The sequence below is a fragment of the Phyllostomus hastatus genome, unplaced genomic scaffold (assembly GCF_019186645.2).
Source record: "Phyllostomus hastatus isolate PE091 unplaced genomic scaffold, TTU_PhHast_1.1 phas_contig_283, whole genome shotgun sequence".
NCBI lineage: Eukaryota > Metazoa > Chordata > Mammalia > Chiroptera > Phyllostomidae > Phyllostomus > Phyllostomus hastatus.
Window position 1 is genome coordinate 15052501 of NW_025333833.1, and position 17196 is coordinate 15069696.

The 17196-nt window shown below is 43.4% G+C and overlaps 1 protein-coding gene across 7 annotated transcripts in view; it reads right to left on the reverse strand.

The window, feature by feature from the left end:
* PROX1 (prospero homeobox 1) overlaps nucleotides 1-17196 on the reverse strand; it is a 51417-nt gene that overhangs the window by 27763 nt on the left and 6458 nt on the right. For 5 of the 7 annotated variants that reach the window (XM_045838828.1, XM_045838827.1, XM_045838833.1 and 2 more), the window contains 2 exons: nucleotides 8747-10538; nucleotides 1808-1915 (listed from right to left, as the gene is read on the reverse strand). In XM_045838828.1, the coding sequence (XP_045694784.1) occupies nucleotides 1808-1915; nucleotides 8747-10471 (1833 nt within the window). In that variant the 5' untranslated portion in view covers nucleotides 10472-10538. Of the gene's footprint in view, nucleotides 1-1807; nucleotides 1916-8746; nucleotides 10539-14504; nucleotides 14535-17002; nucleotides 17137-17196 lie in introns of those variants that run through there. The other 2 variants (XM_045838829.1, XM_045838832.1) reach the window with 2 other exon arrangements.

Here is a 17196-nt window from a genome sequence, read left to right on the forward strand (position 1 = left end):
CTTGTGGGTTTACACTGCAGAGTATTTATAAAGCTACAGACCAACAATCTTCCCCACCCTTGCCCTTCCCCCCACCACATGCGCACGCTCACACGCACGACTGTTTCTAATCTTCACATCTACCGTTGGGTAGCGACACTGGCCCGGGGTGGCTGCTGCTTCCCACCCTCCCGGTGGCTGTGTTCCAGTGGCAGGTGAGCGATCCCTACCTACGCAGTTCGAACAGCTCTTTGGCCTCCTTCTGAATGAAAGGTCTACATACGTAATCTAAGGCATTGTCATTATTACATCTCGACACTGTGAATGCCTGCCCTAAGTGGAGTGAAGGAGGCCCCACGGACACACACACACACACACGCACCTGTGCACAACACCACTTTTGTCCCCTCCCTCCTAGAACTGAAGTATTGGGAGGACTCTCTGAAAGAAATTTGCCAGCTTCTACCAGGCTCTGGAAACTGCCTGGTCCTCAACCAGCTGACAAATTCCCTTTCATTTGTCTCTTTTAGATGGTCCTCTACAGACTCCAAACCCTTTCCCTGGCCTCCTGTGTCCCTCCTCCTTTTCTGCGCTGAATGATTCCCGACCAGCCACGTGAGTTACTGTCCTGCTCTGCCTTGTCCGGGTTGCTGGCACTGCGTGAGGAGAAAACATGCCTTCCACTTAAGGAGCTCAGCCAGGGGAGGAGAAAGATAAAAGGCTGAAGTTGATACACAATTCAAAGCAAGCAGGAGGGAAAACAGAACTTTCCTTGTAGGGCCAAATAAAACACGAGTGAGGGAAACTGCAGTGCGTGGGCCTGCAGAACGAGGCCAGTGAGGCAACGTGGGCATGGGGCGCAACGCACGACGCGTAGAGGGGCGTGCAGAGAAATCAGCGTGTTTGGACCGCTCGATGACAGAAATAAGAACTCGTACATATGGGGGTGGGGAAAGGAGGGTGGGCTAGAAAGCACCCACCCCCAGTAAACTAATCTCAGCTAATGTAATGTTTAGCAAGATCCTTGGATAATGATACCGTGCGTGTCATTATCATCATCAAAACCCAATCTATGTTTTAAAAAGTTACAGATGATTAACACAACATCAAGTCGAGGCAGACAATTACTTCAAACCCACACCCAGGCGCGCACAGAGACACGCACACAGAACCAGGAGGTCCCCACATTCTGTAGAACGAGGGAGGCTGCAGCTGTAGGGCCGACAGCTTTCATATCCTCATTTGAATAATGTGTCCTGAATCTGTCACTTTATTCATTCTCCTTATGCTCAGTGTACTCTACATCAACAACAAATTAAGTTGTAAATAAGAGACAATCATCACTTTTGTTTTTCAGCAGCTACTGCATAGAGAATTTCAATGTACGCTCCCTTTCGGCAGGGGGGTAAAGAGGTGCTAGAGTTTGCTTTTAGGAGCACAAATATGGGGAGAGTAACAGAAATAAAAACAGAAACAGTGTGCCGTTGCTGAGAGGAGGGAGGAAAAACACCCTCTGAAGCACATCCATTCAGTACCAGCTGAAACTTCTTCCAAGAAGTTACTAAGACATATAAAGGCAGAGGCTAGGCTTCCCTGACTACCATGGAAACCATGTGCCTTCTTAATACCAGTCCTGTGGTCTTAACACGCAGGGGGCGGCTCTGCTGGGCCCAGCTCTCGCCAGAAGGACAAGTGCACTCAATCAATACAACACAGGTGTATCAATGAGCTGATTCCACACTCATCTCCGTTGACACTCCCAAGAGTTCAAATCACGATGACATGCACAGAAATTGAAAAAAATATAAATAATACAAAACGTCCCTACCTTTACATCGGAGAAGTAGGTCTTCAGCATATTGGAGCTGGGATAACGAGTATAAAAGAACATGAGCTTTGCTTTTTTCAAGTGATTGGGTGACAATCCTTCCTGCATGTAGGATGCAATTGGTTAAGGACAACATAGCTTCAAACACAGGGCCAACCGCCTCCCCACCGCCGGGAGTCTGGAGGCCCACCCAGCAGCCGTGGGAATGCTGGGAGGTGAAGGGCACGGACCACGGAACGCATCCCTGACTTGCTGCCGCTCGCCCGAAAGGCCCACTGCCCGGCAGAAGCTGTCAGATGCCACGGTGAGGATGCACGATGTAGCTGCAGAATCTCTACTAGTCTGTGGTGAGGATGGCAAAGCAGGGCCCCCGTCTGAGGTCCTTACGCTATCTATACATTCACTTGTTGCTAAGGAGACAAATGCACCCAATACGTGCTACCCAACTCTTACCATGACAGATTTTTCTTCTTCACAATTACAGTTCTGTTTATTTTTCTCTCCACGCTCTGCAGTTTACATCAAATTATTATACTAATGTACGTGAACACACCAAATGCATTATTTTAAAAACTGTCAGGCAAGCCCCGCATTTTACCTTTGAGTGCTAATATAATGGAGCGTCTTGACTCACTTTCTTCCTATCTTATTAATATATCCTTTTAATTGTTTCCTTTTAAATAATAGCTAAATTTGGGGAGGGGTAGCTTTGGGGAGGTGGGGTGTCGCTTTTGTCAAAGCCAAGATCCAAAACCAAGTACCATTTGCCTTTCCTGGATTTCTAGTTAACTGTGTGGAGAGCAGCGTGGTGGCTGGGGTGCACAAATCAATAACTGTGGGTTAGCAGATCAATAAATGGCCACTTACCCCAAATAAGAAGGCCTATTTATCTGGAAACATCATTACCTTTTAGATCTGTAAACAGCAGCAACTAAAACAGTTCCCGGGAGAACGTGAGGCTAACCATAACAATCCAGGCTTCCTGATTCTCCCCCAGATTCTTGGCACTCCTCAGCAGACTCGGAGCTGGGATGGCTCTGGTCACATCTGTGCCGCAGCCTGGCCCTGCCATTTCCTCAGCAAATTAATGGCTTTATAATTTATCAGAAATGAAGATGCACGTGGAGAAAATCAATGTGGTCCCCCACAAGGTCAATTAAGGGTCCTTCCTAGAAGCTTCTCTAAGGATTTTCTCTTAAAAGAGAGTCTGGGAAAAATTAGGAAAAAAATAAGGTAAAAAAAGAAAAATGTTGTGTGTGTGTGCGCGCGCGTGTGCATGTGCGCATGTGTACTTCACTCCCCGACAAAAATTTCACACTGTATGAAAAAAAGGTCAGAGAAACTCAGACATTTAGGAAAGGAAAAGGTTCCCAAATGACTCCATCAAGCACAGAGTGAGCGAACCGAGGGAAACCAGGAAGTTGCTACAGAAGCACCATCGAATTAATATTGATAAGCTCTTGACGACTTCTAACAGGGTGTTTAACCAAATATTCTGCTGAGAAGGTGATTAGCATTCCCTTTAATATCATGCAAATTTGTGAATGATCACCTTGGTTTGTAAATAGAAGAGTTAAATACTGGGCTTTTTTTTTTTCCCTCCAGCGAAAATAAACGCTGAAGCAAACGCTGAAGCAAGAAATTTTGATTTTATATCTGCAAGCCAAAGCAGCTTAACTGAACTTGTGTTTTTGTTTGAGATCCTTAATGATTACAAAGACGATAATTTATGACTGACATACTTTTTGTGCCAAGGAAAGAGCTGAAAGGCCCTCCAGTAACCTCCATTAGACGGAGAGAGGAGACTAAAGGAGCACAGCACCCTTCAGGACCATCTGTCCAAATGGGTGAGTGAAATAATAGTTGCAAGCTGTCTCCTATTGCCTCATGATAAGAGTTTTAGGTATGTCCAAACTTCGACAAACATCCTCAGATCTGGGTTCTAATCTTTTTTTTTTTTCATATGGCTACATGAAAACAACCTGGAACCTGGAACGTTTAACTATTAGTAGGAGAAAGCCCTAAATCGCTTAAAATGTGGTCTCATACAAAACAAATTCTTTTGCTGTGGTTCTCAGACAATTAAAGGGCCACTGAAACTTCCTGAAGCTTCCCGTGTATTTACATTTTGCTAAGATGGTTTAATTCTTTTTTACTTAGAAGACAAGGCAAACTACCCATCTTATTTTGTTGGGGATGCAGAGGCTTTTTATTTCATAAAAAAAATCATTCTGATTTGATTTCTCAAGTCTGTTTTTGCTTTGAAACGTTTCCTGTTGGTAATACTTGGAATCGATCAGCTGAAATGGAACACAGACTAAATCTTTCTCTCTCGCTCATCGTGTAATTGAGATAAAATTCCCATAAAATATATGTTTCTAATAAACTATTAAAAATAGCTAATGAAACATTTAAAAGCCAACAGTTAGATAATCCTTTTTTTGCCTCCTCAAAATAAATCTGAACTGACCAATTGGTTAATTTCCCTTTTAAGTGCTTGTGCTGAAAAGCAACTGTTCTTCCAAGAAAGCACTAGCTGTTTCCAGGATACTTACACACGCACAATGACTCATGATGGAATAGATTCAGTAAACATACAGCTGTACTGAACACGAGCTAAGCCCCATTCAAGGCCAGGAAAGAAAATGAGCACAAATAAATATTAAGGAGGTAAAGGGAGGGGTGGGGGGAGGGGGGATGGAACGCAAACAAGATCTGTCCAGGCAGCTCATGTGGCTTTGCCTCAATTCTCTTAGCCATAGCTTTGTGAAGACAGATGACATTCAATTCTGTGTGTGATGCAAAATAGACAATAACTGCTGAAACTTGAGACAGCTGCCAGGTGTAAAAAAAGAAAAAAGAAAAAGGGAAAAAAAGAAAAGATGATAAATCCATAAATTAATGAAAGACATCTGCTCGGGAATATAAAAGATCAGAGAAGTAGAGTGCTACAGCTGAACCTTAAAGCAGTGTTCAAACAACCCGAGAATCTGCGTGTTGTCTGTTTACCAAGCACAATGTAACCTCACCTACACGCAGCAGCGGGAGGAGCAGCAGAGGCAGCAAAAAGGCAAATGGGAGAATAATAGGTTGTGAAGGCAGGAGGAAGAAAATTCTTTTTCCAGTTGAGCTCTGAATTGTGGCTAGAGATGTTACAAGCTGCAGTTCCAACCAAGAGCACTGGGACCCCTTGCTTACACTGTCTAAACTGCTTGGAACCCCCAAAGAAGCATAGCTTTTCTCCTTCTGCTCTGATCTGGTATGTTTCTAAGAGGCCTGCCCCCTGGGAAACCTTAAATGGGGAGAAGGGATCTAAATTGTCTCCTTGCACGAAAATGATAGGGCAAGTAATTGTTGCTCTGCTAAGAAGTTCCACATAACCCGGGGGGTGAATATTTTTTGATTTACTTCATAATGGTAGGAACCCAGAGTCTTTCAGTCTTTAATATACATGTCTCCCTATAGCTGATATCACTACCATGGCCCCACAGGGCTTCTTAGAAATGTGAATGATCGGCTTCTATGGATTATTGCACATTTTAGAAATTCATTTTTAACCCACGTTTTCCAGTGGGTTTTAGCTTCAAATTACTAGGTTCCTTTCTAAACTTCTTCAGGTATTGTTCGCATTCTCCCTGAAAGTCCAGTGAGGGAAGCTGGCTGCCGCAGAGGGCAGGCTCGGTTTCTTCACCTGCACTTCTTAACAGCTCATAATCCTGCTCTTGTGCTTTAATTGGGTGCATGCAAATGCTTGGGGCCTAAACAAGGCTATTTTTCTTGAGATGCAAACAGGACGAGTGACAAGGAACATCACGAAGAAAAACAATTGGCTGGCTGTTTCTTTGGGGATTTGAATAAAACTTAATATTTGATTAAATAGATTCATTTGCAAAGACACCGAACACACTTTTTATATCCAAGACGTGAGCAGGTGCACTGACCTTCTGTTTGCCAGGCATACACTCACCGTCTCCTTTCTATTCGTAGGGAAAACTAGGAGGTGTGTCCTCTTACATAGGACATATATGCTCAATGTGCCGAACCTAAACGGATGTATCGGAGAAGCTGGTGTTCTCAGCAGTTCTTGCCTTGGCTACTTTGTTCAGAGAAACAGATGATGCCCTTTGGAGTGGGAAAGAATTGTTCCTTCAGAATTAAATTATTCATTACCACTTGGAAAGCCATGAACTAAAAATAAAAACATAATAACGACCATTATAGTGGTGCCATTTCATCTCGTTTCTACTGATCTTTTCTAGGGGTGATGGTCCAACAGGTTCACATGTGGGCTTATATACCTAAAACTGAAGTAAGACACCGTGCACTCTGAGTCCCAGATTTCTTTACACTGAGCACCTGAGAGTTCTGCCTACACACCATCGGTTAAGTCCAGGGAAGAGCTCAGGGCCATACAAGGATGGAGAGGCATCCATTCTCCCCACGAACACTCCGATCCTCCCTCACCGGCTTCAGAACTACGTGGACTATAGAAAAGGCTGCTTGCCTACCTCCTTCCTAAGAAATGATGTATCAGTGAGACAAATGGTTAAAGGTGTGATGTGGTAGAGGGAAAAGAGAAACAGATGATACGAGTCTGGAAGGTGGAAAATGTTATCATTAATGACAACAAGAGGCCCAAATTATTTAGCGACATGAAAGAAACGCCCCCAGGTACAAGCAACTAACATTTTGTATGAACACAGGTGCTTCCCAATGACCACTGTTTAATAGAATCTTATGTCGGTAGGAGAGAGGAGAAGTTATTCATCTCAAGGAGAAGCAACTATATGCTCTTTAAAGCCTTTGCTATGCGTAGCCATAAAAGGACCTGCTGTCAATTCAAATCCTTAAAATTCCTCAGGGGATTTAGAGAGGGTGAGACAATGAGCATTGCCAACACTTAAAACAATCAAAATGATTTTTATGCTAGAAGACCCAGCTTACTTAAAAACACACACTCACCCAGACAGGCAATTACAATGAACAGGCTAACACAGAAACAGGAGCTGGCACCCTGAGTTAAAGAGTTGCAATGTGGACTTAGAAGACTTTGAAACCTGGCTTCAAACATTCACCAAATGGGCATGCCCTTTTCCTGTGTGAGTGTGTGTGCACACGTGTGTGTGTGTTTGTGTGCGTGTGTGTGTGTGAGAGAGAGAGAGAGAACACCCCCCATCACCACTATTGGCTTCAAAATGAAGTAACAGATCCCTGAGATTTGGGTTCTAGCTTCGAACAGCTGTCTGCTACGAGCCTCGGAAGAGGCTCTTCTTGCAAAGTATAAAAAACATTCAAGCTGTTGCATCTTCTACTTGGCCTTTCTCATCACCGAATGATCACCAAATGATCATGTTCCGACCATTCTGACCGATGTTTACTGCCTGCTCAGAACGGGTAAGGCATGGTGCTTGGCACAGTTTTGATTCATGACGGGTGAGTCAACTCTTAGGCCTTTGAAAGACAGGAGTTAAACCGCAACCAACCCAAAACTCGGTTTCCGCTCCTATAGCGAGGCCCTCCACATCGTGCTCTTGCTTTCTCCCACGACATGACTCTCTTCTTCCTCACCATAGAAAGACATGGTTAACTGCCCAAGCAGGTCACATACTAGTGGCTCCCGTTTTCCTCCCCAGCAATCTTTACCACTATCCTAAGATTTGGCCGGAAGGATGACCTTCACTGCCTAGGAAAGCACATTTCCACCAGAGCTGAGACTTCGCACTAATGTGGCGGCCTCTAGAGTAGGCTTAGATACTAAAATGCCAATTTCTAGTCATCCAGACAATTGCTTAAAATCCTCAATTTAGCAACAGCCAACTTAATTGCTAAATTTTATATCCATCTGGCAATTTATTATAAAAGAAACATGCCGCTACCTGCCCCCAAATGCTACTAGTCTACTACCCCAGAACACCAATGACCGCAAGATTTTTAAGAATTTACTGCAAGGACCAATTTACAGAGAAAAAAAAGAAATCATCAGTTAAAAAATAACAGCCAGAGTTCAAGACAGGTCTAATAAAAAAATATAACTGGCATCTCTACATCAAAGTCAGGTTCAAAATATAAAGGAGTCATAAAAAGAGCCATTTTAAGTCGAATACAGCTGAGTTTTATATTTAATTGTGCTCTCTCGCTTTCCAAAATAATTTGCTTTGTGTATGTTAGGACAAAAGATTTCTGTGTATGGCTGAACAGAGGTTAATCATGCATGGAAGGCAGCTGCACCAGCCCCAAAGAGCAGACCTTGGGCGAACGAGAGAGAGGCCGATGCTGTCTGAATAAATCAGTACCTGTGTATTTCCTTAAAAAAAAAAAAGCGTCTCACTTCAAGATTAAAGAGGTAATCCAACTGCCCTCCCACACCCACCTCCCTCCCACCAAAACAGAACTCTTGCTCAGACTGAACCAGGGCCTTCTTTCCACAGCCCAGGGGCCTGCACACGGCTTCCAGGGGGGATTCTTCTCAGGGCATCTCAGGGATCTGAAACTGACTTTTCTCTTCCTCCATTATAAAAACTTACCATTTATTAAAATGTGTGTGTATGTGTATATATATATATATATATATATCTGATAGAATTCAATATCACAATGAGATGTTTTTTCCATCTCTGATTCTACTCTTAAAAAAAAAAAGGTAGGAAGATAGTACAGGAAGAACAGCAGGAAAAACCCTGCTGAAAAGGCACCTATGAAATACCAGCTCTTTGGGGCGATTCATGTCTCGCGAAAGTTGCAAAGATGTTGGTTTAGTGGGAAGGTTTTGTGTCATCAGAAGTGCCACGGGCATGTTGACAAAAGCTTATTACTCTGAATAATAGGAAACATTGCATTCTTAAGAAGATACTAGTCTACGTTATTCTACACACGTGTAAACCTGACCCTTTGGGAAGCCCCTTTTGTTCGGTTTCCCCTGAGGGGGAAAGAAAAGGATATTGCACTTCCCGAGTAAGGTGAGATTTCGGACATGTCTTGAAGATCGCCGCACTCGGACTTGATGAGCGACAAGGAGAGCCCTTCCGCGGTGCTGGGTGGGTGTGCTGGTGAACAGGGGTGGTGGCTCAGGTGGTGGGACGACATCTTGGTCCTCAGACTCGTCGTCTCCCTGGTTAAGTCTAAGGATTCAGGAGACGCTCTGTCTTTCCCCGAGAAGGAGCCAGAGGGAGCACCTAATGGACTCTGAAACGGGTAGGCCATCAAGGGAAGGGGGAAGGGGTGGCGGAAGGTGGACGTGGTGAAGCCTGCGGTGGCAGAGAGAGGCGACTGGTGCAGGGGCTGGTGGTGGCCGCCAGGGGGGGCGCCGGCGGCAGACTGGTCAGATGAGTTTTTGCGGACAACCAGGGGCAGTGCTTCCGTCTGGTCTGTGGAACTGGGCATCTGCACGTTGCCGAAGGTGTCCAGGGGGTTCGGAATGATGACGTCGCCAAAACACTGCAGGCGCTGGTTGGCGGTGTGGAAATTGTGGTTTTCCCCATTGACTGCGAATCTGGCCTGGGGGATCTGGAGAGGGGGGAAGACCTGAGGAACCTGGCGGGAGGGTTTGGCCGAAAAGACTTTGACCACAGTGTCCACGACCTGCGACATGGCAGAGTTCAGTTCCTGTTTCAAGGTCTCGGCCAAATGTTTGCCTTCTGGTTGTAAGGAGTTTGGCCCGTGGTCTCTCTCTTTGTTGCTGCCTTCTCGCTTGGGCTTGTTTTCAGCCATCTCTTGCTCCCTGATCAGGGCTCGGGCTCGGTCAATGAACTGCCCCGGGTCTAGCTCGCACATCTCAGTGTCTGACCTCCCTACGGAGTCCTGGGCCCTGGCATCCAGAATCTCCGAGCGCATGCTGTCTTCAGACAGGTTACCATCTTCATCATTTTCAGAATCAGTGCTGTCATAGATTTGGTAGAACTTTTCCTGCAGCTGGCGCAGCTGTTTCTGCATGTCCTCCAGCTGCTGTTTCAGCTGTCGGCGCTCCTCTCGCTTCTGTTCTTTTCGGGCTGAAACCAGCTGCTGGAAACTCTGTTGCTGCTGCTGGGGCAGCTTTTGCTTGCGTTTGTTTTCTCTGTAACTTTCTCGGGGACTCACAGACTGCGGGGCCATCTCTCTTTCATTTTCATTGCCCCTTAACGCCACACTGGGGGAATGGCTCATACCCCGAATTATATTCTCAACCCGGGCGCGCTTTGCTCTCAGGTGCTCATCACATAAGCGATCCATATCAAACTGGCTCATAGTAGGCCTGCCAAAAGGGGAAAGACACTCTGGGGGGCTGTCTCTTGAAGAGTTGCTGCATATATCCTCCTGATGTACTTCGGAGCCCGTACTAGAGAGACCGCTGGCTTGGAAACTGGGCTCCGTGCCACCGTTTTTGTTCATGTTATTTTTCAACAGCTGGGAAATGATGGTTGCTCCTGGAAAAGGCATCATGGCATCTTCATACGAGTTCGCCCTCTTCAGCAGCTTGCGGAGTACATTTGACTTTTCCCCATCTGCATGCTGCACCACTGAATACTCAACATCCTGCTCGGAGCCTTGGGGATTCATGGTACTAAACAACGTTGCTCTTGCCTTAGCAAAAAATGCAGATGCTGTCCCTACCGTCCTTTTCACTCCAATGTCAACTCTTCTCCTCTTGGTTTGCCGGCTTAAGAGGGCTGTGCTGTCATGGTCAGGCATCACTGGACAGTTATTGTGCCATCTTCAAAAGCTCGTCAGCTGGGCACAGCTCAAGAATCCCGGGACCCTGGCCAACAGAACAAAAGGACTGATGAATCATTTTCTTTAAATTTCTCCAAATTTCCTGACCTCAATCCTGAATCAAATGCAAAATGCATAGGCTCTGGGATTTATGGCACATTACAATTATTGCAATTTATTATGCACTCCGCTTGAAATGAAACATTTTTAAATATTTCTGCTCCACTGGTTTAAGATGGATTAAGATTAAAAAAAAAAAGCAAAAACTGCTTAAGCACCAGTAATATGATTCTCTTTCACAAATGCCTAAAATGATACTGTTTATCTTCAGAAGAAATAGTAGATTATAAGTACACAGCCTCTGACAACCAATTGATTAAATTTTGGGCATTGAGACTGACATTACGAAAGAAGATGAAAGTGGGCTATACCTAAGAAATAAGGTTACATTTTCAGGCTGTGTGAAATTTGGATGCAAAATTCCATTTCTGCATTAAAATTTTTGTGGTTTTAAGGCCATGAAAGGGAAAGGACTCCAAAATAAATGCAAATATTTAAGACGCACACCCTTTATTACTGAAATTTAAAATATTTTTGTCATATGTGAAATCCCATCAGCATCTTTCCCGCATAATGGTCAGTTTAACATTGAAATAAATGCAAAAATACTCATATTGCAAATACTGCTTATTTAACAGAGATATGCATTTGTGTTGTAAAATCACTTTTGAAGATGGTATCTGTTGGGTTTTTTCATGTAAGTATGAGAATATTTATAAATTTTCATGATGTCTTTCTGAGGACATAAAATTACCATAAAGTTGAACTCACTGCAAAAGAACGACATTGTTCCATTTTAGAAATCAATAAACTGAGTTAGACAAGAATAAATACATCTTCAGGACTAGTTTTCTTCTGTCAAAAACCTGCCAAAATAATACTCCACATGCTTAAAGAAGCTCTCTAACACATGCCACTTGTGAATCTTATGTCATATGCCAGATTTAAGAAACAAACAGAAAAACAGGCAAAAAAAGATGTAGGAAGGAGAAAGAAAACATCACTCCAATACACGAAGGAAATACCTTCTCTGCCTGTGAACTTCCACTGTTCCTTGGAAACACAATATAAAAAGAGATCACCCTTCCTTGCATTTTATAAAAAGCACTTGACATATTTTGTGACTTATTAAGTAGTGTTGCTAACCCCAAATTTGGCACTAAACATAAGATGTCACAGCTTTTTTTGCTTGCAATTAACATTTCAGGAAGCAAATGAGAATATTTTTTTCACCCAGGGTTTATCTAATATTAAACTTCACGTTTGCTTAACGGAGCACATCTTCACAATAACAGGGTGCATTGCCAAAGGCAGCGTGCAGAGTGCCTGGAACAGCTCCCATCTCTTTCGGTTCACCTGTAAAAACATCTACGTGCTCCCTAGGACTGCATCTGTGGCTAGTTTTAAAGAATGACTATCCATGCAAATAGGCATAATTTCAGCATGAAATAACCTGTAAAAATTAAGAAAATGCTCAGCACTTAGACGGCAGCGTGTCTACATTTTTTTTAAGTGAGAAAGATTTCATCACGCAGTCCTTGCCCCTGCCTTCTGTAAGAAGATGCATTTTACAAGAGCCTGGTTTAGGGGATCGTGAAAGCAGGATGATACCTCTTTAAGTATATTTTTTGTATGCTTGAGAATAAAGTACTTTTTACATGCCTCAGGATAAAATGTCCTGAAGGTAGAATGGGAACAGACCCTCACAACTTCAATATTGGGTTCAAAATCGAATTTGGAATAATCGAGATCTCTCACACATGAATAATAAAATTGGTTTCAGGAATACAAAACTGCAATGACAAATTGTTCACTAACATATTAGATCTGATAAATCAGGTGTAGCTGTCAGGTGAGAGGGGAAAAAAGGAAAGCCTGAGACAAACAAGAAAAAGGATGAATTATTTCAAAGCTCAGAAAGACTTGCATATTGAGTCTTTCTTTGCACGCATATCAGCTTTCCCAAAACAGAGTTCACTGCTATTATTTTAAATGTTTACCTGTTCTGTCTGTGTTCAAATCTTTTCCCCTTTCATATCACCTGAAGATCGCACAGCTCTCCAATGAAAACATTGAACAAACTTTCCGCTGTGTTTTCCTCCCCCCTGTTCACCCTCACGCCCACCCTGGATTTTCCTCCTTCCCACCCTCGCTATGGGAAGAGAACCTCTGCCACAGAGACTCGGCACCGACAGGCTGTGCAAGACGCAGCACAAGGTCACCCCCAGGCATCCTTCCTTCTCAGCTGCCATCTACCTCTGCGTCAACTGCACTTCCTCCCCTCCAGCCTAGGTATCAACAGCTGCATCCCTGCCTCGTGCCAGGGCCAAGAGGCGGGCTGTGCTCTTCCTAAGGTGGAGAGAAATGATACTCTTGTCTTCAGGGCTTGTTGGGTCTTTTCAAAAACACAGTCTCCTGTAACTTCCTCCAGCTTCACCAAACTACTCTGGTTTTTGCAATTCTCTTTCAACCAGTCAGCGTTTTTAGATTAAATAAAGGCCCGTTTCTGTTGTGGGCTAAGCGAATTGAATTACTTTTAGGTCTTGTTGTAAGATGTCCAGCTGAGACATAGTAAATGGGATGAAACAAATGGGGAAAATTATATAATCCAGCAAGACAAGGCATTCTATTAATAGGCACAAAGAAATATGTCTGTCCATATAGCCTAGACCTAAACTTAGAAATAAAGGTATTAGTGCACATTGGGCTTATAACCCATGGAGGCTCCAGACAAGATCAAGTAATTATAACTGGTTGACAGTACACCAGCATGATGTTTCACAAACAAGATGTATATGTAAGTACACTTACCCCAGAAGAAAACTCACTGTTAAATGACTGTAATGCAAATTAAATAGCTTGGAAACACTTTCACAGCCCTTCCGTGATCTCCCAATTCAGAATTCAGAGACGGGTATGCCATGACTTTACAACTGACACTACCCTGTGCACCAAGATTTTTCAAAGTCCTTTATTTCTCAACGTGTGTGCTAAGGCAGAATGTTTCAGTTACAACTATTATTGATTTCTGCATGTGTTCGGTGCCGTGGAGTCGGTGTGACCCCGTGAAGGAGTGAGGCCCCCAACGCCCAGTCCCCCACAGCCCTGCTCGGCTCCTGTCGACGTGTGCCCACGGCTTCCTTGAGGCAGTCGATCCATCTCCCAGTTGGTCTCCCCTCTGCCTGCTGCCGACTATGTCCCCAGCATTCCTGTCTCCTTGTGTTTTCATTTGAACGTGGATTTTGAATTTAACCAAGCAACGTAAAACCTCTTAATCAACAGGGATGAACATCAATTACCCGCAAGTATGAAGAAAAATACTGATGTTGAATTTGAATCCAAATGTGTTATTGACCAGATACACATAGTCTACCCTTATAAACTCCTCTTTACTTAATGTGAAAATCTATAGAGAATAATTTTCACCGTTAAATCTTTTGTGGCACCATTTGGCATCAAACTACACAAATATTCTAATAATTCCTATGCTACGGATATCTCAGCATAGCAGACTCCTCCCCGCAAAATATAAGAACAAACATCCAGGTATAATCAAGTCAGATTTTAACTACTCCAAAAGATGCTTGGTTAAAATTGGACTTATTTGACCTTCTATTGCACATAATCCTAAGGAACTTGGCGACTTCGTGGTAGCAGAAAAGAATTTTTAGGGAAGGATTTTGAAGGCACACTTCAGCGTGAAGCAGAAAGCGGCCGAGGGCTCCTACTTTAATAAAGGACTCATCTGGGGGAGGGCAGTGCAACTTTTATGCATCTCTGTGGAGTCCAGATTCTGGACAAAGAAGTGTTTCATTACAGTAATTATCCAGATAGTTCAGACAAATCTTTTATGAGGCAGAGGAAGTGTGAGGTTGGTACAGTTTCCTGGTTGGATTATTGAGATTATCTGTCTTTGTGGATAAAATTATTTGAAGAAAGTGCTCGAGCTTACCCTTTACTTCTTTTAGAAAACCACCTTCGAACGGGCCTTTCATCTGCTCAGATCGAGCTGGTGATGGAATTTCCAATGGAATATCATTAATCAATCAATCCGGAAATCAGTAATTTAAGGGAAAAATCCGATGATTTGATTTAGGTAACTCCCCCCACCCCCCCACTCAAATCCCTGAGCAGTCCCCTTCACTGTGTTCAAGAGTTCATTTTTGCCAAGTAGCAACTTTTCCTTCGGAGGTGTTTCTGCCTACTATCAGGTTGAGAAAACCTTTGCTGTTTATTGTGAAGAATTCACTTGTTGTTGGGTGCATATTTAAATTAACTAAGACTGTATTGTCAAAATCTTCTATGAGATGGTAAAATGGACTATCATAATAGAGTTCTCAGATCATCACCATTTCATTAAAAAGCTCTCCATCCTATCAAAAAGGCCATACATTTTTCACCAGCCAAATAAGCACAGCACATTTTCTGACGCATGCCTAATGACTCATTTCTACTTATTTAAAAAGTCAGAATTCGCCAAATTAGCAAATCAGAGTGAGAAATAATCTCAAGAAAAAACACATTTTTTTTTCTGTTTCTCAAAATCTGAAATACTCTAAATGTCCTCTGAAGCTTCAGAAGACACTAGGCAACAAACAAGGTTTGAGAAATTCCTAATGTACATGTCCTTTCCCATGCATACAGGTACTTAATTAGAATCCTATAATAACATATCATGCACAATCCATCTTCATATGGTGAAATCAGGAACATTTCATAATTTCTTTTGTGAATCCTGAACCTAAAGCATTTCTCATATTAGCAATTGCACATGCAAGACGATTCCTGACATGATATAAGAAATTAAGGGGGAAAGGGCCTATTTGCATTTTGAACAAATAAACAGCAAGCCTGGCAGCCAGATGATGTTTTAAAACTACAAGTGCCACTTGTGGAGGACCAATGCTAGGAAATGGATAAAGTGGGAACAAAGATGCATGCTACATATGCGTGCCTTTTTTCCCACAAGGTGGTGATTACACTAAATACAATTCTGCATAATGGATACATAAAAATATCAGTAAGTGTCAGCACAGGTAACCCTTATTAAAAATAAGCAAAAGAACACATCCATCGATGACATTTTCATTACCAAAGAACTTCAAAAGCATCCAAGGAAAGTGTTGGAGGAAGAGTTTGCTGTTTACGACTAAAGAATAAATAACACGTATTTTCTTATTTTCATGAAAGCAATGACCGTCACCCAAGCAACAAAACCAAACAATAACAATTCACCATCCAACCTAATTCTAGGCAGCTCAAGAAGTAGCCTGTGTAATGAGAAATTTACAAGATCAAGTGATAAGAATCCAGACACGGCGCTTACATTGAATTTCCAACATCTTCCCTCATACATTAAGCCGCAGTCCTTACCATCATCTAATTTACCATTACATAAACATAGGCAAGTTACGCTGTTTGGACAGCCTAACCTGAGTATTCCCCTCTTGCTTCCTCATCACACACAGCCCATTTCATTTTGAAAATACTCAGAAGTTCTTGCAAGAAACTCCTCATAGAACTGACTGCCCGCATCTTGCATCAAACAGAAAAGCACAGTTACCTCTCACGTACTTGAGATTTTCCTTCCCCATCAAAGTAATAACTGGAACATCTGGCACATGTCTGGTACAATGACAGGCTCATTCTACTTTATGAGAATATTTAACATATGACTTGAAAGAGTTTATTGCACATACCTATTCTTTCTGGGCAGAGAGAAAGCACGCTAAAAAGATAAGCTTTACGAACAGTAACACTTTCAAACTGACTTTGGTATTCTTGGCAGTTACACACACCACCCACGGCTGTCCAAAATACACACACACAAAAGGCAACTCCCCCCACCTCCCCAGACCTGGGAGATAGACATAAACCGAACGGAAGCAAAGGGAAAGTCAATCTCCCTCCACCTGCTGCCTGGAGTGGGGGTACTTTCAGCCGCCTGGCAGACAGGAGCCTGAGACACAGCCTCGGCAGCAGCCTGCCAACATCCTTAAGAAAAATAACAAACACATAACAACTTGTCCCCTACCCTCCACCAAAGAACTCACACGGCAGGGCTCAAAACATAACAACAGCCCACTCCCATTAGCCCGGACAATCCTATTAACCAGGGCAACCATAAATTCATAAATCTCTACAACTCCAGGGCATGCATTGTGGTCTGGAACGATACAGACACACACAGACACAGAGGAAATTTGCACCTGTCTTTCTTGACACAACACACCTGTCAGGCCCTGCTCATGCGTATTCTGCTGATAGACCTCTGCCTACCTAGTTTAGGAAAGGAAATGCCTTTTTTTTTGTAAGGGGGGGTATAGGTGGGAGGGGAGAGAGAGAGAGCAGAGAGAGAGAGCACAAGAGAAGAAACTTCTAGCCTTGACTTTGAGAGGAGGCCATCCTGTGCTTGCTCTGTTTTTATAAGCTCAAGGAGACAACACAGACCTTCTTGGAAAAATTAAAACAAGCAGGTGAGTTTCCAGCCTTCCCCCAGGCGGAGCAGGGTTCTGGATTGCCAAGAACAGCAGCAGTTTCACACTCCGACCTGCCTCCTTGGGCTATTTAAGGCTATCGCCCAACCCCTCCTCCTGGTTCTTTTCTCGGCCGGCCAGGAGGACTCAACTTCCAAAGGGCTCAGA